At 37.3% G+C, this 27881-nt stretch overlaps 1 protein-coding gene across 1 annotated transcript in view; it reads right to left on the bottom strand.

The window, feature by feature from the left end:
* Gstcd (glutathione S-transferase C-terminal domain containing) overlaps positions 1–27881 on the bottom strand; it is an 89521-nt gene that overhangs the window by 41202 nt on the left and 20438 nt on the right. Inside the window, exons 5-6 of the mRNA XM_051185468.1 lie at positions 27206–27457; positions 23822–23915 (exon numbers count right to left, since the gene is read on the bottom strand). Of these exons, the coding sequence (XP_051041425.1) occupies positions 23822–23915; positions 27206–27457 (346 nt within the window). The remainder of the gene's footprint in view (positions 1–23821; positions 23916–27205; positions 27458–27881) is intronic.

The raw sequence follows: 27881 nt of genomic DNA, 5'->3' as shown, positions 1-27881 counted from the left end.
TCTGTAGTAGCAGAGTACCGCTGGGGCGATTTTGTCCTAGCTTTATAACCTGGATCTAATCAGGAAGTCCAAATGGATGGAAACACCATATAAACCCAAATCGATGGGGATGTCTCTTGTATCTTTCAAAAATGTCAAGACTATATACATGACAAAGAAAGCTGAATCTTCGTATTAAAAGAAATAAAAGAAACACTGAAGCTAAACATGATATATAATCTGGAACTGGATAAAAATCAAATAAAAGTAAATGTGGCTTCATTGGGTTAATTGATGCCATTTAAATATAGGCTAGGAGAAAAGCACTGCACTGCAGTCATAGAGAAGAAGGTAAGGAGTTCATGCCTATAACTGCTTCAGCCACTGCAAGGAAAAGACGCATATGTACTTATTCACGGACACAGAAGTAGAGGGCAGAGCATGAAAAAGAAATTAAGGCAAATAAAAATGTAAACAACTGGAATATCTGAATATTTTTAAACAATTAAAAAATATTTTTGAGTGTAGATCACTAAAACAGTAAAAAAAATTCTGAAGAATGTATGTCAACACTAACTATAAAATAAACTGAATTTTACCAAGAATGTAGTAGGAAATACAGTTTTTAAAAGCATATTAAGTCCCAAATCCTGTTTTTGTTAAAAAGATTCTAGATAGCAGAGTGAAATACATATATATTAAAGCTAACATTCTCCAAAATAGCCACTTTGGACCACTGTTTATTTTAAAGGATAAGCAGAGACTATTAAATTTCCTGAAGATAGAATCAAGAATTAGTCACTCTGGTTGCTTCATCCAATCTAACCCAAATAAATTAATCCAAATATATGTATCCAGAAGCAAAAAAGGTCAAAGTTCAAACAAACTGCCCTCCTCAACCAGAAGGAAAGGTGTGAGAGATGCTCCATACAAATGCATGAACTTGTCTTCCTCTACAGTTGCCACTAATGGGTCACAACTTTGACATTAAAGAAAAAAGTATTTGAAATTAGACCATGTTGGAACAATTATATTTTATATATGACAAACATATAAAACATAGTAGTTCCTTTCATAGAAATGTAAAAACCTGAAAATGAATTTTTATGAATACATGATTAGGCTGCCTAAAGCATTCTGAAGGAATGACAGCTCCCATGTACTCTGAAGCCATGATGATTCTTCATCCTAAGAGAGACATACCCTGGGGAACAATGGAGATGCCACATACCTTATACAACAAAGGAGATGCTACACACCCTGGAGGACAACAGAGATTCCACGCACCCTGGAGGCACCCAGATTTACTGATGTTTGGCCCAATTTGTTTTATCACAGAGTTTAAGAAGCCAACAGAAGGGGTTATAAATGACAACCTATATCCAGAAGAATTCTCACATTTCTTTACTTAATCTGCTCAATACTCACTAAGAATGCTAATAGATCCATAAACCCCTTTATTGGAAAGAAAAATCACATGTATAATTTAAAAGAAAAATAAAATATTACAAAATAAAATACAAGCCAATACTAGCAATTTTATTCTATTGTTTGTGTCTCAAGGAAGACACAAAAGTACAGAATTAAAGTTACATTACATATTCTCTTAATGTGAAACAATTTTGTGATTTGTCCCCCCACCTTTTTTTTGAGAAATGTAAGGATCAAATAAATTAAGCAACCTGCCTGAAATAGCTACACAGGTATAGGACACAGTTTGGCATTCTTACAAGCTAAGTTTCACCCACATGGCATTTTCAGACACATAGCTGAAGCAATCTATATTTGATTTGATTATTCAACCAATTCCATAAATCAAATACATGTTATAAATTAATCCTTTGTAACTGATAAGACATTCACACCCGAGGCAACTGAAGGAATTACTATGAAACTAATGCTTAAACAGGAAGGTGATAACATATTTCCTCCTCTGATGTCTACTGTCCTCAGTTAAAAGTATGTTCCCTCAAACTGACCTACACATTCTTTCTCTGTCAGGACATTTTTATGTAGCTCTGATGTGTTATCAGCTAAGGTACAAGATACAATAAAATTTATTCTAGTAGGTTTCTAGCCAGATGCAGAGGCACATATGTTAGCTCAGCAAGGAACATTGTTTCAGAACATCGTCAACACGAGCCTTAGGGGAAGGTACTGTGCAATGAACAAGGCAGCTGAATATTGAAAAGACACTCTTGTCCAACCTGGAAAGCTCAGACCAAATTCCCTGCAGACCTTGTCAGTTTCACACTTCATCATCTACGGCAATTTGCTGTTAATAACCCATGGGTGACCAATGTGGTGGGAACACAATGTTTGAAGATTCCTGGGTATGTATCATGGGAGATGTTAGAAGTATCTTTTGTATGCTCTGGCTAAGCAAAGTTGATTATTATTATTATTATTACTACTATTATTATTATTATTATTTTATTATTAACATGTCTTTCTGGCATGGAACCATATGGAGCACACAATTAAACGTCCATATAGCAGGCTTTGTAAATAGGCAGAACTTGTTTCTCTCCACAGGGTAAAGAAGTAAAAAAGAAAGAACAGATATATAGACTAAGTAGTATGTATTTAACTATGTAAATAATACTGTTAATTTAAAAATAGTTCTGACATAACAAAATATCTTCCTTGAAATGTCTAAACATTAACTAATATTAATTGAACATAAATAGGACACGTCTAAATCCTTTTATTGCGAGTGGACAGAAAACATTTGGCAAAAGTAGATCTAATTAATAAGCTTCGTTTACATCTGTCAAAGAAAATAGTTTTTGAAGACTAAACAGATGACTCAGAAGTTAAGAGCACTAACAGCTCTTCCAGAGGTCCTGTGTTAGGTTCCTAGAACTCACACAGCAGTTCACAACCATATGTAACTCCAGTAACAGGGATATTGTGGCCTCTGCCGGTACCAGGTATGAACAAACACACATGCAGGCTAAACGTGCATGCACACAAAATAATCCCCCCTCCTTTTTTCCTCTCTTTTTGTATTTTTCAAGACAGGATTTCTCTGTGTAACTAACAGCCTTGGTTGTCCTGGAACTCCCTTTGTAGACCAGGCTGACCTTGAACTTCCAGAGATCCACCTGCATCTGCCTCCGAGTGCTGGGCTTAAAGGAATGCGCCACCACTGCCCGGCTAAAATAGTTCTTGAACAATGCTCTATTTCACACCCAAACCCATGTCATCACTAAATGAGATACCAGGTTATTATATATGACTTACCAAGCAGTCTCTCTACTTACCTTTGTTTAACAGTAAATATACTTGACAAACTAGTAATTTGAGGAAGAACCACTGTATAGTAAGTGTTAACACATAATACTTTATTGCTAGCACTAAAGGCTAGAAATGAAAAGCTGAAGCATAAATTAAAGAATTGAGAAAAGTGCCAGTGCTCTAAGGAATTACAATAGCATCTCTCCTATAAGCAAAAACTCACCCTTTGAGTGTTTTGTTATTTTCATTATGAGCTACTGCAAAGAAAACATTCTGTGCTGCTATAGCTCAGAAAGCACAACCAAGTCTAGTTAGGGGACATCAGACAAACTCAGATTGAGTGACATGTATAAAGCAATTGGTCCTAAGTTTTCCAAGTTATTGAGGTCAAGGAAGACAAAGAAAGTGTGTATGTGTGTGTGTGAGACAGAGAGGGAGAGAGAGAGCGAGTGAGCGAGAGAGAGAGAGAGAGAGAGAGAGAGAGAGAGGGAGAGGGAGAGGGAGAGGAGCAGAGAGGCATATGTCATGATAACAGGGCCTTTTCTCTGGATGTAAAAGATATCAGTGGCACAGATTGCAAAATCTGAATAGGGCCCATGTATTATACCCATGGCAACTCAGTGTGCTGCTAATTGTCTTGTTTTTTTTTTTTTTAAAGAAAATGTAAGTGCATTCTCTTTTGTTTGTATATTAAGGTGCTGAGGTTCCTGTGCATGTAGGAACAGATGTAGGCCTTTTAACTGAAACTTTCTCAAACAGTTTGGGTTGGGGGCACGGTAGAGGTGGGGACAGTACATAAAAAGAGAATTTGGTAAAATATTCACACTGGGAAATGAGACTAAAAATTGAATTAGAATTTTGTTTTACTATTCTTGTAACTTTTATATAAGCCTGGAAGATATCAGAACAAAAAGTTTAAAAGGATTTAACAGAAAAGCTTAGTTATGGTGTTATAGAATATACAACTCAAATTTAGGAAAGGGTCCTTGGCTTTATGCAATTTAGCCCTTCACAGATTTCCCTTATCAAGGAATTAAGAGCTCACTTAAATATATGTCTTTCCAGCTTATATATATGAATACAAAACAATGACATTATAGTCTCTAAAAGTTGACAGTTTCAGTTTTTCAAACAAACAGAAGAATACATAGCTGAGATATTTTGAATATTTTCTTGTTACTTTCAAATTGGTATAGTATTACAAAAATGTTGCTAGACACCCTTCAATCCACTGTAATATAATACTTAAATGCATGTATGTTAAGCACACACACACACACACACACACACACATACATATATATATATACACACATATATATACTTAAAAATTGAGGTTTTATAATTTAATATATGATCTACATATAGACTGTTAAAAGCAAAGCTCTATTTTCTGTTTTACTATACTTAACTTTAGATGCATTCACTCTACATAAAATCTGTTGAGTTAGGTTCAACTGTTCATGTAACAGCTCCAGTGCTTTCTGAAATGCCATGCTTTCCTAGCTTCCAATGTGCCCTTTACCTGTGTCACCTGTTAAAATTATGTCTCAGATGTGAAGATCTTCTTCCACCCACAGTCAGAACCAATTGCTCCTCTTCTAAGTTGCTTTACTAAACAAAGTTTATCAAGAATTTCTTAATATATACTTTAAACACCATGTCAACAGGAGTGATGGCACCCTAGCACTTGGTGGACTAATGGAGGAGGATTAGAATTCCAAGGCTATATAAGAAGCATATGACCAGGCAACCAACCAACCATCCATCCATCCATCCATCCATCCATCCATCCATCCTTCCATCCATCCATCCATCCATCCAACCAACCAACCACAAAATCAACCAAGCCAAACTGAAAAGAAAAAAAACTCACTATAAATGAGATTTGTAAGAGGGCACAGATAGAAATATTCATTGACATAATTTTAATTATATAACAAAAATGGAGCTATAAAGAATACTCTGAATTTATTAGGCACATCATTCTGCCAAATGAGCAACTAAGTGTTTTACAAATATTATTTCAGTTGGTCCCTCTCACCACTGGTAGATTTTAGGAGTCTTGTCTGTCCGCTATGTCTTTGAACTGATCACTACCCCTTTAGAAAACAGGCACCTAGATAAATTATAGCACAATATTGATATGTAGTGTTGCAGAGAAACAAGGGCAGGGGAGAAGGGAGGGAGGAAGCAGGGAACCTGAGCTAAGGCTGCTCTGTAACATCTAAGCTGTGCATTGAAAGTTAGACATGTGACAAACAGCTCTTTTTGGTTGCCAATGCTAGAGAAATGTGAAGAAATACACAGATATACAAAGGAAAAAATTATGCCTGGAAAACACATATTCTATATGAAAGGTAATTGTGGAAGCCCACACTATTGACTCCGTTCCATCTAGACTTAAGGTCAGAGAGTTCAAATTGCTCCTCAAGGAGAAATAACAGGATGTTTGACTTAGGGCGTGATTACTAGATGTTTTGAGTATTAAGAAGGTAATTTTGTATGTTTGTTCCTTGTATCATGGTAAGGAAGTCTTTTTCCCTCTCCTTTGCTTGGGTATATAAGGGTAATCAACTTAGGGCATCTACAGTATCCCCTGAGAGCCCTCCCGATTCTATCTCCGGTCTTTCGTCTTTCTTTTCTCAATCCTCACTCCCCTTTTCAGGCATGTCTGACAGGTCAGCTGGTCCCAACAGGTAATTAGTTTAAGAAAAATAATCATATAAACACATTTGAACACATACATGTATATACATGCTTAAGTTAAATATGAAGCTATAGAATATGAGCTTTACTACTTGTGCAAAATAATAAACTCAAAATTCACTTCCTTTGCTATCATGAACCTGGTTAAAAATAAATATAGATTTTTATTTAATATGAATAATTTACTCATCTTTTAACAAAGAATAACTCCCCACACTGGCATGGTATGAAGACAGCTATTGGCACTTTCATGGCATTGATAGACTTTATATTATGAACATTAATCTGACAACAAGCTTTAGTGGGTTTGAGGGAAGTAAAGAATGGGCACTGGGAGAGCACACATAAGGTCACAAGAGTCCCTGAAGTACACCGTGATATATGAGAGGTGATGGCTCGGAAAAATCAGCCAATGAATTCCTCATCCTAGAGAAGAAAAACGGCATGGTATATAATAGAATTGGAGAATATAATTAGGAGTTTGTTTTTGTTAAGCAAGTATTCCTAGGTGCTACATGGGAAAAAGTAATACCTAAGTATAAATACACATAGAAGCTAAGTAAAAAGAAAAACATAAAAAGGAGAGAGAACAACTTCACACATACTAGGTTTTAAAACTTAATGCTATTCTGAAGTTAAATGATTGGTCCTTTGTTCTAATATTTCTTCTGCCAACCTCTGTAGTTATGACATAATCAAACAAACAACATTTGTTTTCTGCTTTTGTAGGTTACATATTTATCAACATTAGAAACTTTGGCAGATTAAAGACAAAGGAGCAATGTGACCAATGAGCTACAAAATTTTCCAGCTGAAGTATTGGTTGATAATAATTTTCGGTATTCTAAGAAAAGTAGGAACCTCAGGGTCATGAGGCGGGAAGATTGACGAACCCTTCAGAAACCTGCAGTCTGTCGCCTGCAGTAAAATCCCAAGAGGATAGCAAAGCAGTAAGAGAGACAGAAGCAGCAGCTTCCACCCCTGAGTTTATACATGATCGTCTGGGATAAGATAATTTTGCTACACAATATTGCCTGTTTCTTCTACCTTGTTGGCTCCTGAAAGTTTTGAATTTATAAAGATATTCTATGTTAAGACTAGAAAAACTAAAGACAATTACATGAGCATATATGTGTATGTACATATACAGTGCATTTTTTAAGTTTCCTATTTCTCCAATGAAATAGAAATTATTAAAACAAGACATCACCATTTATTTGTTACATGTTTTTTGAGAAAAAAACTCTTCTATAGCAAGTCAGACTGAGGCTGTAGCAGAGGTGGTCTTAAATTCCTCGTCTTCCTGCCTCTACCTCTCAAGCACTAGAATTATCAGTGTATACCACCTAGTTAAAACATTATTTTTAAAGAAACAGATTTCAGTTAATTAGGATAATCCTCTTCACATGTTTAGAAAAATATAACATCATTTCTTCACTTTAAAACATTTTAGGGATTGATATGTAAAATAAGATTGCTTCCAATTTAAATAAAAATTTATATACAAAAAATTTTAGAAAAACAGTATATCCTCATGATGATTGCTTTGTACTTTCTTATAGAACAGATCATATAAACACTATGTTATGATTTAATAAAAATTAGTCTGAATTTAAAGTATTTATACCACTTTCAAGGGTAGAAAATTAGAGCATTCAGAGCTTTTTATTGGTTTAGCCCTTGAGTAATGAAATGGTTTATCTTCCTTTAGAAACTAAAGCCTTTCTAGCCTCTTCACTCCACAATCCTAGCACATTTGTTAAGTGAACGTGAAAGAGGAAATGATAGATGCAATGGTCCCTACATCTTTTCTCTGTAATCATAAAAATGTATTGAAAGAAGCTACCAGCTAATTTTCAAGGCAATAATGCTTAACCTGCATCTATAAAATACACACCTACAGACAAAAGGAGATAAAAAACACAACATAGCTATTTATTATGAAAAGTGTTCTTGTGAAAAAATGTTCTATGTTAAAAGAAAGCAAAGAACTACAGAATTTTTTCATGAAAAGGAAAATTAATAATTTTCTCACATTTTAATGTGTCTATTATCTTATAAAATATGAAATCAAACTTTTAAGAACTTAACCACTTATGTGTTAGAATGACTTTACATACATGTATACAGAGAGAGAGGGGGGAGAGGAGAGAGGGAGGGAGATGGGAGGAGAAAAGGAGGGTGTGGGGTCTAAGAGTTCAAAGACTGACACAGAACGCTGCTGTGACTGGGGTTTGGGAAGCAGCCCTTAGAAGACCACGGTGGCTGCTCTAGGTCCACTGACAGGTTAAATGGTTTAAGGAGGGAAGAGCTTTTGTTTGTCAATATGGGTTCATGTGCAGTTGTCTCCTAGTTTCTTCACTCCACAGGCTTAGCAAGTTTTGTTAAAGCATGTGCAAAGAATGTGTATAAACTGTTCGAAAACAAGACAACACTGCCAATAAGTAAATGTGAAAACCAACAGTCTAGTGATCAAAGGGATAGTTGACACAGTTGCCCTTACTCAACAAGTACATCAGGCAACAAGAGATCATCATAAGAAAATGATTTCAGTAGACAAAAGTGGTAAAAACGAGTTCTGTCATATGGGATGTTGATGCTGACATGCTGCAGCAACTCTACAAAAAATGCTAAGTCATACACCTAAAAATTCTTTCACACAGGAATCCACCTTGTCTATGAATTAATTAATATATTACAATAAAATTAAAGTAATATGTGAGGAGGTGTTTCGGATTTGTTAGCAAGGCTGGCAGATGACAACAAATGCACTGAGTAGTAATGCCTTAGATCACTGTGCCTTTGTACCTTATGGTGGATAAGATTAAAAAAAAAAAGAGCTAAATCATCCCACATCTATTCAGCAGAAAGGTAGATTTTCACTAAAAGCCTATCTTATTCCATGAATCCATAGTCATGAATGTAATTTATAAGAGTAAAGATTAATCAAGTAAAAAAACAACATTTGAATCTTCAGTACAAATAAACCAACAGTTTGAACAGACCTTTGTTCTGAGATACAATCACTGTCCCACACCGGCTCTGTCCTATTCACCAAGGACTGGGGTATAATATTATTTTAAGGTGCGTGACTTTTGTTTATGCTGCATTTGTTTAGCTCTGTGAAGCTGTGTTACTGTGCCTGTCCAAAGCACCTGGCGGTCCTAATAAAGAGCTGAACGGCCAATACCGAGGCAGGAGAGGGATGGGTGGCGCTAGCAGGCAGAGAGGATAAATAGGAGAAAGGAGGAAGAAAAGAAGACATCAAGGGCCATTCACCTAGTCACTCACCCAGCGACAGAGTAAGAGAAAAGTAAAATTACAGAAGTAAGAAAAGGGAAAAGCTCAGAGGCAAAAGATAGATGGGATAATTTAAATTAAGAAAAACTGGACTGGAAGGAAAAAGCCAAGCTAAGGCCAGGCATTCATAACTAAGAACAAGACTCTGTGTGTGATTTATTTAGGAGCTGGGTGGCGGGCCCCTCATAAAGCCAAAAGAGTAAACCATCACACTACAAAGGGCCTACATTTCTGTTTCCCCCGCTGTCTGCCAGGAGTTTTAGGAAGAGAGTGCTACTGGAAAATGCACACCGGCAGCAGGAGGCCAGGCCAGGGCATTTCCCCTGCTCTCATTCCTACAACAGTTCCATCCCCGTCACTGTAGCTGATAAAGGCAGTCCTTGTCTCCAGTTTCACCTTGCTCCAGGTACTTCAGCTCTTGGGCTCCAGTTACACTTCCTTCTCCAATACAAGAAATGAAAGAACACTCCTAAAGGATGTAAAAGGAGCAAAGACAGCAAATACTGAGAAGTGTTAAGTGCTTATATCACCCTGCACATCTGCATCCAACCTGGAATGAGTTCTGGCTTCCAAGGCCAATCTCCTTGGAACTGCTTGAATACATGCACTCTTCCCTCAAAGTCTAAGTGTTAAAGGACTAGACTGTAGGGTAGTGCGAATCAATAGACCATTTGGAGGTACTGTGGACCAGCGGGAGGCATGGAGCTTAGTAGTAGGTCCTTATGTTGCTTGTAGCATGTCCTCACTAGTGACTATGGGACCCTGGTTTCTTCCTCTTCTCGTTTCCTGGCTCCAAGTGAGTTGCTGTCATGAGTTCTCACCATGATATGTGATCCTAAGGCAGACACTTAAGGTGATAGATTGTTCTAGTTTAGAGTGAACATCCAGAACTGTTAGACAAAACTGTTGAATATTACAAGAGTAAGAGTCATGGAACTCATTAACTCATAATCACTAATAAAAACTGTGAACTCTATTAGAGTCCCTATGCTCAAATTCCCACATGCACACACTAAAGACTTAACCTTCAACAGAGGGTATCTTTAAAGATGGCTCTTTCAAGAGGAAATTGTGAAAGCATCACAGTGAGGGTGGAGCCAAAGGCCAGGAGCACCAATGTCCATGTGCAAAGAACAGAGGGCGGCAGTGCATGAGCACAACAGAGGACAGGCAGCAAACAGGAGGGCTCAGCAACATGGCAGCCCCGTAAGCCAGGAAGGGACCTTCACCAGAGAGCCATGTGCTGGCCACATGATTTTGGACATCTAGCCACTAAAACTGAGAAAAAAAAAATAACTTATATTTTCAAATGCGCCCGGTCTGGTATCTTGTTATGGCAGCATGAGCACACTAATATACTAATATGCCATTTCTTTCTATAAATCTGATATAGCCACTCATAAATAACTGAATGATTACAGAGTCTAAAATAAGTGTTATCTACTAGAGATATACAGTAATATAAATTAATAGTTATATGGCTGGACTTTATATATTTTACTTGAACCTACAACAGTTGCAAAATATTTTAAAGCTATTCAAAGTCACTTAACATTGGACAGGCTTTATATTTTACCAACTTATTTTGTTAATTCATATGTTTGTCTTGTTAATATGTGTGATAAGCTATGTATTCAGTAGACATAGTATAAATCACTTATTTTCTGGACAGGAGAGTTTATGGCTCAGCAGTTAAGAGCATTGGCTGCTATTTCAGTGGATCTGGACTTGATTCTTAGCACTGGCACTGTGATTTACAACTATCTCTAAGTCCAGTTCCAAGGGATCCCATGTCCTCTCTGGCCTCTGCAGGTCCCAGACGTACATGAGATCCACAGACAGACACATAGGTAAAACATCCATACATATAAATAAAATAAAATGTGTTTGTCTTGGGTGAGTGAAGTTTGTTATTAACCAAATTGAAAGCAATGTATTGATTCCTCCAAAATCTAAGTCATGTTTTATATATTTTCACAGGACTGATATATATATATCATCCCCCAAAAGGTATCACACACAAAACAGAACTATACAGGTGAGGCAAAACTTAAGTAAAAGTATGACTTAACTTAAAACTATGAACAAATTTTAAAGGCTTATGAGGATCTTGAAGTAGTAGAAAAAAAAGTCATTGGTAGAAACCAGCTGCTGTAAATGGCACTCCAGAAATGTCAAATTTATGCTACAATAAATAAAGTCTACCAAACATTACCAAACTATTATTTGGGAAAATATTAACACCTGCTTCTGTTTCCTTTGAGGTAATACTGCAGACATGTCAGTAGGTCAGGTATAAAACTACATCCACTTGGATCTCCAAGACTCACTTTTCTTGTGTTTCGGTGTATATCCCCTTTAAACTAGATGCTAACTGCCTCAGATCAAGGAGCTAACTCTGAATAAATTACAGTTTGCCATGGTATTAGAAATGCTAATATCCTTAAATAGCATCAATGAGAATCTTTCAGCTTCAGAATACATTCAACTAAGATTTCAGGTAAATTTATTATTATAATCTGTCACTCATATGCCCCCTTTGTCAGGTGCCCACCATAGAGCTGACAGCTCTGATGTGAATCATTTATTAGGTGACAGGAATTATTCTGGGGAAGACTATTTTCCATATGACAAAGCCCCTTGGGAAAACACTTGAAATCTGGCTTCAGGGAATGAAGATGCAAATAATTCTAGTCTGACAACAAGGCAAAGATGTATTGCTGTTTTACTCATAACTTCTAGGGAACTGTCTTCCTTGGTGGCCAGACTTATCCCTACCCAGTCCCTGCTCTTGAGCTGCCAATGCCCAAGTAATGAGCAGCTCTAGGAGTAGACTGCTCGGACTCGCACAGATTTATGAGGGACAAACCACAAAGACACAGAGAAGTAACATCAACTTAAGGCACAAGAAGAAAGTGACCAGGTAACAACACAATCACTTGAGTTTCTCACTGTTTCTGAACACACTTCTTACAACAGTATATTCCTACATTGCTATGCTCCAGAAAGGAAATATCAAAGCAAGCCAGTTAGCAGTCAACTTTATGGAAATGCCAGTTTTATATTATGAACAGTATGGTGTTCGTGGACTAAGGAAGAAGAGGAGGTGGAGGAGGAGGAGGAAGAAGAAGAAATAAAAGCTTTAGATGAGCTGTCACAGTCAAATAATAGTTTATAATCTAGAGAAGCCAGGAAAACACTGCTTTATGTTCAGTAAATAAATATGTTTTGTAAATTGAGTCAGAGCCTTCTCCTACAGAATAACCAATGATAATCCAGTGCTTACTTTGCTCTATGGCCAAAGGCAAGACCCTCTTGAGCTGCTTGGAAACTTCCCAAAACATGAATCAATTCCCCCCTTTTCTGGCTTTTTAAGGCACCTCGTGCCTCAATCTTAGACAGTTCCATTGCTTCGGTGCTTGTAAGATAATGTGTCTGCACAGATCTTAGGGAAGTAAGTCTCTGTGCTTCAGCTTTCTCTGCAATGGGAGTTGGGCTAATTAAATAAAAATAATGAATGCGTTTGGGTACTGACAGGAAATGATTTAAAGCACAAATGAGAACAGGTCATTGTGTAATTGAGCTGGTTTTATTATAACGTCCTGGAATAGCACAGAGCATGTCAACTCAATTGAAAGACCTAATGCTCCTTGGTTTTTATAAGCAGAAAGTAAGGATACTCATTATTAATGGTTTCATCTCCAAATATAATTATGACCACTTAGGCATTAAAAATAATTCTTGAACATTTAAGCATCAAGAGGTTTTAAGTTTAAAAACTATATAATTTTTCGAGTGAAATATTTAATAAAACATGTAAAGGAATATGAGTTAAATTATGAGTAAAATAGAGTTAGTTTGTTAATTAGAAACAAAAGTTGTCTTTCAAAGATTTCTGGGGGAAAATATACATACATACATACTTACATACGTACATACATACATACATACATACATACATATCCAACATTTTCTGCAGCCAGCTGTTTCAAATGCAGTGAGAGGGATGCCGATGGCTATAAATGAACACTTTCACTACAAGTACCTTTGGTTCACAGCAGTTTTTTTTCCATTTCTTATGATGCCACACAGCAACTTGAACACTACTTAAAACAAAAGCTTACCCATTAATAATTTATAATTTATAAATTTCCATCAAAAGCTGCCTCATTATAAAGCATCAAAGCCCATTAACTATGGTACCCAATTCTGTGATGGGAAAATTAATGAAAAAGAAAAAATACCTAAAAGTCACTTCCTTCAAGTGCACACATACCCCCGGGCCTAAGAGAAGGTGCATGCTGCTATTACATGGTAAGACAAGAAGATGCTCAGATGTCCTAGGAAGATCTCTGGAATGACAGCTTCCCTTCTCAATGGCACTTCAGCATTAAATTAGAAAAGGTCAGAAGCCTTGCCTAGTGCTGGGTTCAGAGGCAAGAATTTCCTTACTCACATGAACCCTACTTTAATCTTTTCTTGCAATACCACTGCTATAGAATACTAAATATCATCTTTGAACCTGTAATCTAAATTCCTTATCGACAAGTTCATAACAATTCTAAAATAACTGGTACAGACTCTTACTCTCCTTAGTGTGGTAACAAATGATTCCATGGGATTAGAAACAGATCCAAATGACATTTGTAGTTCAATAGTACTCAACTTGTCATTTAATTGTACACTTGTCTCAATGGAAATAAACTTCAGATAAACTTGTATAATCATGCATATATCTCCTCACATCAAATACTATTTTTCAAAAGTTCCCTTAAAACAAACAGTATCAACTCTAGACACTTGTGTGGCTATGGGAATCAGGATTCACCAGACCAGTATAGTTGAAGTGGAGTTTATTTGGAGAAAGAACTCACACAGAAACAAGTGACTGTCGCAGCACTCCCGCCCCAAGTGTGCAGACCCTGTAACCATGATGCTCTCCATTAGCTAGCCAGATAGCTGAAGAAGGGGCTCAGAGCCCCAATCTTTTCCCTTTTAACCTGTGTCTGCATCTGTGACCACGCCCAGGGTGTGGTCAGTGCTACAGGTACAGAGGTGGATATCATTACACACTAGCTGTTAAAAACTTTTCTGGGACATTAAGTTGGGACAGGATCAAGTTCCTGCCCCCTGCTTTAAGTCTAAGCATGGCATCCACCTTAGGGAATGAGCTCCAAAAAGCTAGTTCATGCACCAGGGATAGATCTTAGTCCTATTGCCAGGGGCCTCTTAGATAAATCCAAGCTTCACAACTGTCTCCCACATATGGAGGGTCTAGTGTCCCACAAAGGCCCTACAGCTGTCTCTCCAGAGTTCCTGAGTTTCCACAGGCTTGTTTCAGCTGTCTCTCTAGATTTGTTCATCATGAACGTGTTGACTCCTCATGGGAGCCCTTACCTGTTGGGAGGAGTGGATGGAGAGTGGTCTGGTGGGAAGGTAAGGAGGGGGTCAAGGAGAAAGGGTGGGAGGGAGAACTTTGGTTGGAATGTAAAATAAAATTTAAAAAATTTTCTGGGAAATAAGCCACCGTGGTCTCCATCTGTTAAGATCTATAAAAATGGTTCCTGAAAGCTGTTCCTAGAGGATGAAAGAATACAGAACACCACCAGGAAACTCATCAACCCAGCTACCACCCAGGCACACAGCCAGGCCAATGAGTTGGCTTATCCCAGCATCCACTGAATCTATAAACTGCAGGTCCTACAGATCCAAAACAGCAGGATCTCCATGACACAAGACAACAAAAGGATATCCAAGAGAACCCAGTGAGAGAACCCATTATTGCTGCTGTAGCAGAAACCAGAGGCCTTGAACCAGACCAACGACTCTTAGCAATGATCAGTTAGCTTCAAGTAAAGACGAATGGACTAAAAGGTAAACTGTATCTCAACAGGCCACACTACAGCGTCTATGACAAGATTCCTGTTTTTGTGTTGTTTCCTTATTTTGTTTGGACTCCTTTGGGTTTTTTTTTTTTTTTTTTTTTTTAAATTTGGTTTTGATTTGGGGGGAGGCCACAAGGCAGAGGGCAGATGTGAGAAGATGGGTTGATAAGTGGGATCCGAATGCAGGGTATGAAATCCACAAAGAACAATACACCACAGTTAATACATCTTTCAAAGAGAAAAGAGGAAATCTAGAGTCATGATTTACAAACAGAAAAACGCAAAAAACAAACACACAAATACAAAAATGAGCCATGGCCAGGCATAGTGGCCCATTCCTTTAATCCTAGCACTCAAGAGGTAGAGGTAAAAGGATCTTTGTGAATTCCAAGCTACAGATCTTGTCTGAAAAATAAAATAATATAAAATTAAGTACAATAAAATGAGTCATATGCTAAGCAGTTTTAAGATTTTTAAGCCACATAGAGTATGGGGAAAAACAGAACAATTTATGGCTGAATAAAAATTGAGCCAAGACAGAAATTAAGAAAGAAATTATTTTTAGAATTGAATGAAAATTAAAGTACAACATACTCAAACTTACAGGACACAATGAAAATAGGTCTATATCTATTACCCTACACAAAACTAAACTCCAAATGGACTAAGGACCTCAACATTAAACCAGACACCCTGAATCTGATAAAAATGAACCACACTCCAGGGCAGGTTTCATGACCAGGATTAGTTGGCCAAATGGACTCTCTATATTTGTGTGCTTTGCATTTTGCTTTACTTTGGCTTGGTACTTGTTATTTGGTTTTGCTTTGTTATGTTTTTTTTTTCCCTTTCTCTTTTTTTTTTTGAGAGAAAATTATGAAGCTGTGTGAAACAGTTAGGTAGGGAAGAACTGGGATGAGTTGTAGGGTAAAAAGAATATGATCAAAGACTTAAAAATAAAATTAGGCAATTTTAAGAATAGAAATTCCCAAAGTATTTTCCAGGGTGACTGTAACATTTTATATTCCTATTATGTTTATCAGTGTTTGTCATTGTTCTGGTACAAAGTCAAGAATACTGCTAGACAAATAAAAATTCCTCCCCATTGCAACCTTATTATGTCCTAAACAAGTCCATGAACATTGTTTTGTGTTTATATACACTATTTTTCAATCATTTAACCTCAGATAGTAAGACAAATAAAATTAAGTGTTTGTTGAGAACTTCATTCTGAACAAAAATGAAAACTATAACAAATTTGCAGAGTTCTGAATTAAATATGACCATATTTTTAAATTCACAGTTAAGTGAACTTAGAAAAACAACAAGATCCATTTACATTTGTGTATAGATATGAATATTTTGTTTTGGAATGGATCTTCATTTATTGATACAAATTTAAGATCAATTTTGTGATATGTATATTTTTCCTCTTGTTTAGGTATTGTCTTTATATAGCTCATTTAGAAATATAATGTATAATTTAGTACAGATTATAGATAGTTACCTATAATAGTCAAAACTTAGAGTTAAGTTAGTTAGGTTTCTAGATATATAGAGATATATTTAAGATGAACAGGCATTCTTCTAACCTTTCAAAGACCCATGGAATATGGCATTTAAAATGGTTTAGGGTTTTTCTTAACAGTGAGACATAACTGCTCCTGGCAACACTACCTGTGTCAGAAATGAAGATGGACCTTGAAGAAACTCATTATGGAGTTTGCTTTCAATTTGGACAAGACACTGTTCTTGTCTGGACTGTTTGACTTTATGCTGTGTAAACTGTACATGCAGGACCCACAGGAAAATGACTGCTGATACAAGATGGACATTGCTACTGGATTCCTGCTTCTTGGAAGAGTCTGTCAGACATTCTGCAGGACACAGAGAAAAGTGAATGACAAACTGCCAATACAGGTAGAAAGTTTCCTGCTTTGCTGAGGAGTCTGCCAGACACACTATGGCCTATAGGCTGAAGATGAAACACTACAGAAGAATTTCAGGTGACTAATCAGGCAGCAAGATGTCTGTCATTTCTAGAGTTTATATACTATCCTTCTGTGGTCTTTGATGGGGTTGAATACAGATAGTTATGGTTATAGTTTTCCTTAGTTAAGATTAAAGATACATATAGATACATATAAGACTTTAGATTTACAAAGATAGGATAGATGATAGAATATTTTCTTTAAATCTTACTAAATGTTAATGGACTAAATATTGTTAACTGCAATTCTTATTTGATAACTGTTGTGTGATATATTTTGCTATGCTAAGGTTGAAACCCTTCTTTTTATTTTAGACAGAAAAGAGGAGAGGGAGATGTCATTCTATAAATATGTTTCTTGTATTGGCTAATGAATAAAGCACTGTTGGCCAATAGGAAGGCAAGATAGGCAGGACTAGGAGACAAGGAGGATTCCAAAAGTAGTAGGGAGGAGATTCAAGATGGATGATGGAGAGAGTAGAGCACCGGGCCCTTTCTCTGGTAAGATAAGACCACGTGGAAATACTTAGATTAATAGAAATGGGTCAATATTTAAGACAGAGCTAGCCAATAAGAAACACTAGTAACTGGCTAACAGTATTGTATCAAATACAGCATCTCTGTGTGTTATTTGGGGCTGGTGTGGCTGTGGGACCAGGCAGGCGGAAAAAAATCTTACTCTTAACACATTTGGGAAGTTTTCCCCAGTTTAAAAAACAAAAAAAAACTTTTATCTTACTTTTCTTGGTGTGCTTTTAGTTTTTCAAATACCAAAAGGTTCAAAATATAACAGCATTATAATTTAAAGACATATATATATATCATTTAAAGACTTATAGTGTATTTGAGAAAAGGCATGCATGCAAGTAATTATAACAGACAAGAAGTGTGATATAAAAACCAAAATTAAACATACAAAAGCATTTGGGGTGCTGGTGGGAATATGGCTCAGTTGGTAAAGTACTTGCCAAGCAAACATGGAGGCCTGAATTCAGTTATTTGGCGCCTAGGAAAAGCCAGGTGTGTTGGCACATATCTGTAACCCCAGCACTGAAGGGAGTGAAACCAGTTAGATCCCTGACCAGACATCCTATTCAACTGATGAACTCCAGGTTCAGTGAGAAAGCCCACCTTAAAATATACAGTTATAGATGGATGGATGGATGGACGGACGGATGGACAGACAGGTAAAGTGGAAAGCAATTGAGAAAGATACCCAATGTCAACCTCTGGCCTCGACAAGCAAACACAAACACACACACACACACACACACACACACACACACACAGAGAGAGAGAGAGAGAGAGAGAGAGAGACAGAGACAGACAGACAGACAGACAGAGCCAAAGACAAAGACAAAGACAGAGAGACAGAGAAAGCAACACGGTAGGACTAGCAAGATGATTCTTCAGGAGAAAGAGCTTGTGTGAAAGCCTGAGTTTAATCCACTGAATCCACATAAAGGTGCAAGAAGCAACTTGAGATTTTGTCCTATGACCACACATACAGCATTGTATGCACATACAAATACAAATACCACACACACACTTACACACATATAGCATGAATTAAAAATAAACTCATATAATGTTGGGGAGTGATTAATTCCAAATACTATATTAGCTAACATTAACAATTACAATTTAGTAGGCATGGTATTGAGTGATTCATATACTAATTCACTGGATATAGAAATAATACTGAAAGACAACATCATTATCATCCCTTTACAGATGCAATTGCAGCAACCAAAATACAGAGAAGTTGAGCATCTGGTCACAGTTACCTGGGCAGATGGTTGCTCAACTAGGTTTTGAATCCAGAAGATGACTCTGAAATATGGCTTAATTAAAAAAGTAGCATTTGAGTTGATTCTTAAAAGGTGAGTATAATTTGAATACACAAGAATAATGGGAATTGTGGTATCCAGACTAGTAAAAAAAAATAAAACTGAGGACATAGGGATAATATAGATTTAAAAGTGAAACTGAAAGGCGATAGTACAAGATATAGGAAGAGAAACAGGTTACAGTAGAAAGTGGTAGATTGGAGATTTAAAACTGATTCTACCATGAGGACGAACACAACCTTTGTTAGTAAAAATTAAAAAATGGTTCTTACAGTAGGTGTCAAATTGTTATATAAGAAGAGAAACAGGTTACAGTAGAAAGTGGTAGATTGGAGATTTAAAACTGATTCTACCATGAGGACGAACACAACCTTTGTTAGTAAAAATTAAAAAATGGTTCTTACAGTAGGTGTCAAATTGTTTATATATAGTTAATGAATGTAGTAAGAAACACCAAATCTAAAACTCCGGGTAATTCTGCCCAGTTTATCCAAGACTGAAAACTTTTTAGGTGAGAGTTAAGGACTGACTGGCATGTGGATAAACCATGGAGATGTGCTGATCCATTTTCTTATTTTTCACACTGCTTGTGAAAAGCAGATGATCCAGCTAAAGGCATGCAAGTAGGGATGAAGTTTCCAGTTCAGTACTAGCTTGATTTCTCCGTGTTTTGTGACTTAAGTATGCGTTGTCTTCAACCACAGGTTCTTACAGTCAAGTTCTGCAGGGTAACCAAAAGCACGGGCAATAGGTTCTAATGTTTTGGGTCAATGGAATCTCACTGGCCAACAGCTAAAAAAGGAGTAACACATTCCTGGCTCTAGACAGTTTTTTAATTGTCACATTTATGTTATTTTATGTGTTTTGCCTGCCCATGTATGTATGTGTACTACAGGTGTGCCTGGTGTTCATGAGATCACTAGAGGTTATCAGATCCCTTGCACAGTTATGAGAAACTATATGTGTGCTGGAATCCAAAGGCAGATTCTCAATTAGAGCAGTCAGTGCTCTTAACTGCTGAGACATCTGTTTGAAGTGAGGCCCTGTGGTATTATCTCATAATGTATTGTTGAGCTATTACAGAACTAGGACTAGTCCATTGTAACTCTTTCTATGTGTGTGTATACACATATTTTAGAAAGCTTCTACAGTAGTAGCTTTCCATGTGGCTTTTCCAAAGGTCTTTAGTGTTAGTTATTCCTCCCATGATTTCCTCCTGTACTCTGCTCTTCCCTCCTCCACTCCAATTTAACTCTTCTTATCCCAGTACTCCCTTTCGATGCTTTATGAAAGTACATCCATGCCTTCTAGCTAGACGATTAACCTAGTGACCCATAACTGGCCAATTCAGAGAAGAAGAGAATTCTGAATGCTCAGCTTCATGGAAAAAAATACATTAGTCTTCTCTTGAGACTAAGAGATCGTTGCAGAGCTAGAGGCAGTACATGATTGCAATGTGACAGTATCTCGGGACGTAGTAGAGAAGCTACACATATGAACTCACAGCAGTTGTGATGGGATGTGTGGAATATTCCTATATACTGTGTGAATATGTGTGGCTGTGATTGGTTCAATAAAGAAGCTGACTGGCCAATAGCTAAACCCATAAGGTCAGGCAGGACACCCACACTGAGAACGCTGGAAGGAGAATGCAGAGTCTGGAGTTGAGAGCAGATGATCAGAGAAGCAAGATGGACATTTTGTACTGAGAAAAGGTAACAAGGCATGTGACAAAGCATAGATAAGAAATAGGGGTTAAGCCAGGCAGTGGTGGCACACAGCTTCAATCCCAGCACTCAAGAGACAGAGGTAGGCAGATCTCTGTATATTTGAGCCAGCCTACAGAGAGAGCGAGTGCCAGGACAGCCAGGGTACACAGAGAAATCCTGTCTCGAAAAGCCTAAAGGAAAAAGAAAAGAAAGAAAAGAAAAGAAATGTGGGTTTAATTTAAATGTAAGAGTTAGCTAGGAATAAGCCTGAGCTATTGGCTAAGCATTTGTAATTAATATTAAGCTTCATGTGGTTACCTGGGAGCAATTTGAAGTACAGGAAAACTCCACTTTCAGACATGTGTAAGACTTGTTTGTGCCACCTCAAGAAAGACCAGATCCCAGTACCCCTACTATTGATAACTGCTGCCTGAAGAGATGGGGAGAGTCAGTTTTCTCTGTGTGCCCCTTGTAAGTAGAGCATGCTCTAGTGAAAACCCACACTTCAGGAAATATTTAGGAAGCACAAAATGTTTTTGATGGGTTAAAAAAAAAAAAAAGTAGCCCACAGACTGGAAAAAGATCTTCACCAACCCCCATCTGACAGAGGGTTGATCTCCAAAATATACAAAGAACTCTAGAAACTAGTCACAAAAACACCAAATAATCCCATTAAACAGTGGGGTACAGAACTGAATACAGAATTTTCAATAGAAGAATCAAAAATGGCTGATAGACACTTAAGAAAGTGCTCAACATCCTTAGCTATCAGGGAAATGCAAATCAAAACAACTCTGAGATACCATCTTACTCCTGCCAGAATGGTAAAAATCAGAAACACCAATGACAACTCATGCTGGAGAGGATGTGGAGAAAGGGGAACACTCCTCCACTGCTGGTGGGAGTGCAAACTTGTACAGCCATTTTGGAGATCAGTACGGTGGTTCCTCAGGAAAATGGGAATCAGTCTACCACAGGACCCGTCAATTCCACTCTTAGGCATACACTTAAAAGATGCACATTCATGCAACAAACACAACTGTTCAAACTATGTTCATAGCAGCATTATTTGTAAAGTTAGGATCTGGAAACAACCTAGATGCCACACAACTGAAGAAAGGATAAAGAAGATGTGGCACATCTACACAATGGAATACTACTCAGTGGGGGGGGGGGGCAGGGGACGAAAGAATCTTGAAATTTGCAGGCAAATGGATGGAGCTGGAAGAAACCATGCTGAGTGAGGTAACCCAGTCACAAAAAGAGGAACATGGCATGTACTCACTCATATATGAATTTTAGAGATTTTAGACACAAAGCAAGGGATCACTGCCAGAGAAACTAGGATACAAGGAGGACCCTAACAGAGTCATACAAGGTCCCCCACAGAAGGGGAAAGGGACAAGAGCATATTGAGAACGGGGATGGAGGGCAGTGAGTGGAGAGGGAGGTAGGAGTAAGAGAGAGGGAGAGGAGGAGGGAAGCAGAGAACATAAGGAACCAAGAAGACTGAGTCTGGGGACAAACAGACAACAGCAAGAAAAGAGATGCCATAAGAGGGGAGCCATTATAGGCTTGATGTGAAGACTGACTCTAGAGAACTGTCTAGAAACTTACAAGGATGACCCCAACTAACAATCTGAGCAATAGTGGAGAGGCTACCTTTAATGCCCTTTCCTGATAATGAGATTTATAATTTAACTACCTTATATGCCATCCTAGAGCCCTCATCTAGTAGCAGATGGAAACAGAAGCAGATACCCACAGCTAAACACTGAGCTGATCTCCTGGAATCCAGTTGCAGAGAGAGAGGAGTGATAAGAAAAGGGGTCAAGACCAGGCTACAGAAACACACAGAGACAGCTGATTTGAACATCAAAGCGGAGCTAGTGGATCCCCCAGACTGATAGCTGGGAAACCAGCATTAGACTGACTCAGACCCTGAACGTGGGTCTCAGTTAGAAGGCCTGGGCAGTCTAAGGGACCTCTGACAATGGAACCAGGATGTATCCCTGGTGCACAGAAGGACTTTGGGAGCACATTCTCCATGGAGGGATACTCACTTAACCTAGAGGCAGGAGGGGGGGGAGGGTCTAGTCCCTACTCCAAATGACTTGACAAATTTTGATGATCTCTCCTGGAGGACATCACCCTCCCTGTGGAGTGGGGGGAGTGAGATGGGAGGGGGTTCAGGGGACATACGAGAGAGGGAGGGAGGAAGGGAGAGAGGGAGGGAGAGGGGAGGGAGGAAAGGAGGGAAAGAGAAAGGGAGAGGGAACTGGGATCAAATGTAAAATAATAAAAAATAATAAATATATATATATAAATGCAATGTTGAATGAGTAGGACATTGGGGAGGGGACCTGGGAATACTTGGAGGATGGGGGATGAATATAATCAAAACACTTTGAAAGGGATTCTCAAAGAACAAATGAAAATTTTTAAAAACTCAATTGCAGCAAAAAATAAAACTAAAGAACAGGAGAATAATTGAAGAAATAAATCTTTAATCTATGCTAAAATTTTTTCCACCTAAAAGGATTTTTAAATGGTATTTAAAACTCAACAAGTTCCCTTTACATGTTTAACGTAGTTTCTGAAAGTCAGAAAAATCCATGAAGTCTTTTAAAAGGGTAAAAGGCTCAAAATGAGTGTAATAACCTTGAATTGGCACCATGGCTGCCCTGAGGACTTTTCTACGTATTTGGGACCTGCACCACAATAGCAGGATGGAGAAGAGAAGCTCATCCTTGACTGTCTCTGCAGAGCTGGGGCAACCATGACCATATAAAACAGAAACGCTGAAAGCTGTAACCCTGAAAACCCCACACGGAAGTCCCATCCAGCAACAAAGGTCGATGACTTCAGCTCCAAACAAGAACAGACAAGCAGAACTGGAAGCTGAAAGGCTAATGAGTAGAGTCCTAAGTTCTACATTTGTAGATGCTTGAAAGGAGGAAATATTAACTCTGTGAGATTTACCCTTAACCCAAATACTGCAGAGAACCACAGATTAAGGTAACACCAAACTGAATTCATACTCCAACATTATAAAATCCACAGAAAAGTAAATTGTTAGGAGTGCACTCACCAGAAGAAATAAAGTGAGTATCCAGATTGAACATAAAATCTTACACCAACAATCAAACCAAAGCTCACCTTCCTTTGGGCTGACAGCAGCAGGAAGGCTGTTCCAGTCAAGGGTCCAAGAAGGACAAGGGTGTGGAGAAAATATCGCTTCAATTCCTGTCTCCTAGAAAAGGAAGCAAGCTTTCCAAGTTAGTTCACCAATAAAATCGTGTTTTCAAAGACCACAGTTCTATTTTTTATACTAACAAAAACAATTAAAATTAATCATATGTATACCAAAATATTTAATCTCGTACAAAAAATACAGAATGTTATAAAAAAATATAAAATGTCTGTTCAAAATGCTATTTTGAAATCAGTACATTTCTATTATTTTTAATTGTGGTAATAAAAAGTAACACTGAAACTATGTAAAATAAGCCAATAAACATACTAGGTCAGGACTAGAGAAATGACTCAGGAGTTAAGAGCACGTGTTACTCTTGAAGAGGACCTGGGTTTGACTCCCAACTCCCACATGGTGGTTCACACCATCCTTAACAATAGTTACAGGGAATCCAATGGCTTCTTCTGACTTCCTCTGGCACTAGGCAAGCATGTGTTGTACATACACACATGCACATATATACAAAATGCCACACACATAAATAAATAAACAAATCACATATATGGCATAACAGAGAAAAGTCACTTGAAAACTAAATAAGTTTACCAAAAATAACATATAGATTATTAACAAAAAAAGAAAAAACAAAAAACAAAATACAAAAACCCGACCTTCCATTGTCCATCAGTCTATCTTTATACATGACAACCACTTATTTAAACTGCAAGCTACACTTACTGTACCTAAAAAACTCATAACCCAGAACACATCAGTCTATCAATTTATCTGATGATAGTATTTCTAACATATCCTAAAATTTTAAAGAAAAACTTTTTTTAATTCATTAAATTGTATTTCAGCATTCTTTCCTATGTTAGAAATTATGCATCTAAAGCTAGGCATGGTGAAATACTGCTTTAATCCCAGCACTTGGATCAAGAGATGAAGGTTAACCTGGGTTACATAAGATCCATATCAAACCAACCAACCAACAACCAAAAGTTGTAAATTTATTATTTGTTCTATGGACAGTGGCACATTAAATATATGGATTTACAGTCTTCCAATCACAAAACGTGAGTCCACATCCACTGTTCAGATATCATCTCTAGCAAGCCTATTTAAGGACAATTTATAGCCAGGGATGTTGGTGTATAAGTGTAAGTCTTAGCACTACAAGGTCTGAAATAGGAGAGTTACTTGAGCCCATAAGTCAGGCCAGAGTAAGCAACATTAAGAACTCTCATCTTTCCCAAGAGGGGAAAAAAAAAAAAAAAAAAAAAAAAAAAAAAAACCATAATTAAGCAAGTAAAATACAATAAAAATTGCTGATAATTCTCCTTTTAACAGTTATTCATGAGGTCACTTTCATTCATGACAACTAATTGGATTTGGGTCCCCAAAGAAAAAGTGAACAATCATTTTACTAGGGATACAGGTATAACTATGGATCTAGAAATCAAGTACTCATTTGTTTCTATAAGAATAAAAAACATATCTCTCTGAAATCACCTATCACATTTCTATTGCCTTTACTCTGAGTTTATTACTCACTTCCAATCTTATTCCTACTTTAGGGTCTTTAAAAAGAAATACAACTATATTGAGACACTACTTGCACACACACACACACACACACACACACACACACACACACACACGTACCTTCCTCAAGTATATACACTTTGGAAAGTAAATTGAGGTTTTTATTCACTTTTCTATTTTTTAAAATCTTTAAATTAATTTCATGATTTCTCTAAGTTCTATTTCTTTACATTTAACCTTAAAATATCATCTTAAATTAAAAGACTGCACCTCTCAGTACAATACAGGCTATTGCTATTGCTCCTTGCTACCTTCCAGAAATTACTGGAAAGACCCAACTGTTGAAGACACTGCACACTTCAGAGACAGGATGTGGAGGAATTGAGCTAGACATGACCTAGAAGCCTCCTCCCTGAGGATTAGCTTTAATAGTATTGATAGGTACCATGCAAGCTAACAAGGGAGAAAAATCAATAGTTCTTCTCAGCTGTAAAGGCCATGGCCAGCATGAAAGATACCCACAAAGGTGCAATAGTGTCATTTGTCTTTATCTTGTGGTTAATCAATAACTATCTAATTGGACTTAAGGCCTGCTCATTAGTAGAGAATTCATTCCTAGAACTGTAAGCATAGCCAACTATCTGTGTCTGGTAAGGTCATGGACCCTATAGGAGAAATCACTACTACCTAACTGAATTCTAAATACTTAATCTTAAACCCACAGATAAGGGTAGCCTCACCCCTAATCAAAAAATGCTTCTGTTTGCAGCACATGAAGGCTAATACAGAAATCCACAACTGGTCAAAATACAGAGAGTAACAGTCCATTGTGTGTCCAGCCCCAGTTGATACAACTGCAACACAAGGCCCAAGTATCAGAAAGCATTGAAGAAGGCAAAGATTGTAAAATTCAAGGGGCTAGCATGTTATCTTCAAGATAGCGTCTTCTACATATGATAAAGAAACTGTTCCCATGAAATCGTCAAGCCAACCTCAGATAGGGGAAGTAACACAGGGCCCTAGCCCTAGATGAAAACCTATAGGCAGTTATGGCTGCAGAGAGAGAAAGGGAGAATAAGTTTTCCCCAGGAACGAGTTCCCTGATAGGTTATCCAATCCCAAGTGGACACCCTTAAATACATACACACACAAGCAACACTAAATGGATTCAATGGGGTTTTTGTTTTACTTTGGTTTTTGGGTTTGTGTGTGTGTGTGTGTGTGTGTGTGTGTGTGTGTGTGTGTGTGTGTATGTGTGTATGTAATAACAACAATTAAAGGTTATGAATTTGAGAAGTGGAGTTACAGAAAAACTTGAAGAAACAGGGAAGGCAGAAATGATATAAATACAGTACTCATGTATAAAACCCTCAAAATCTGAAATTAAAAAATAATGCCATTAATCTAATAAATCAGACTAAAAATCGTTAACTCAATCAATAACTAAAAAAAGAACTGAAATCAAAGTTCTCTAACATAGCAAGCTTGGTTAAAATGATACACTTGATCAGATATGATGTTACACTGGTCTACAATGTGATATTTCAATATGTTTTAAGAAAAATACTACTTTTTGACTTGGTACCAAAGACAAACAGCATTAAACCTATTCGATTTATTGTGGTTTATTTGAACACAAAAATGGCAGAAACATTATTTGGTAAATAATGATACGAATTGATACATGAGTAATGTGTAATAGGTGATGCCAGAAAATGATTACTAGTTGGGAAAGAATGCTCACAGGATTGTTTTTTTTTTTTTTTTTTTTTTAAAGAAAAGTAATAAAACAAGCTACATACCATTAACTTGGTCATGGTTGGTCTTGGTCCTCCGGTAAATAAGGGGCCATTTTGTTCCTCTGCAGCTGTCACTTCATCAGAGTTCATGTGTGCTTTACTTTCAGAATTCAGCAATTCTGGCAAGTTCAGAAAGTGGATCCCACACTTAGAAGCTGCTGGTTTTACTTTTGGCACTTCCTGAATCCTCTGATACCAAGAGGTTAGCAGTGGAAACTGTTCTAGCTTCTCAGAAAATTTCTTGCAGATAACTATCTGGAAAAGAAAAAAAACAATGTTTTAAAATATATATTTTTGACTGTTTATAACGGTAGCAGGGAAGTATCATACATCATCAAACTCACACATCTCAAAGGTACAATTCAAAAGAGCTCCAGGAAATTCAAATGACTGTACAACTATCACCATGATCCAGCTCGAGGACACCACAACACTGACAATTACAGTACACTTCTGCACTCCTAACCAGTAATCGGTTTTCTGTGTTTATAATGTTGCCTTTCATGCAAGTTAATATAATCATAAAAACAAAGCATTTGTCTTTTATCATTTAGCATTATGTCTCCAACATTACGCATGTTTGTTCATCAGTACTTTGCTTTCTTTATTAGTAGTAACACTCATTATGAAGAACCAGTCTACTGTACTTGTCTGATTAGCCAGCAGTTGGTGGGTACTG

Source organism: Phodopus roborovskii, unplaced genomic scaffold (assembly GCF_943737965.1).
Source record: "Phodopus roborovskii unplaced genomic scaffold, PHOROB, whole genome shotgun sequence".
NCBI classification, from domain to species: domain Eukaryota; kingdom Metazoa; phylum Chordata; class Mammalia; order Rodentia; family Cricetidae; genus Phodopus; species Phodopus roborovskii.
This window is presented reverse-complemented; position numbering and strand designations above follow the sequence as displayed.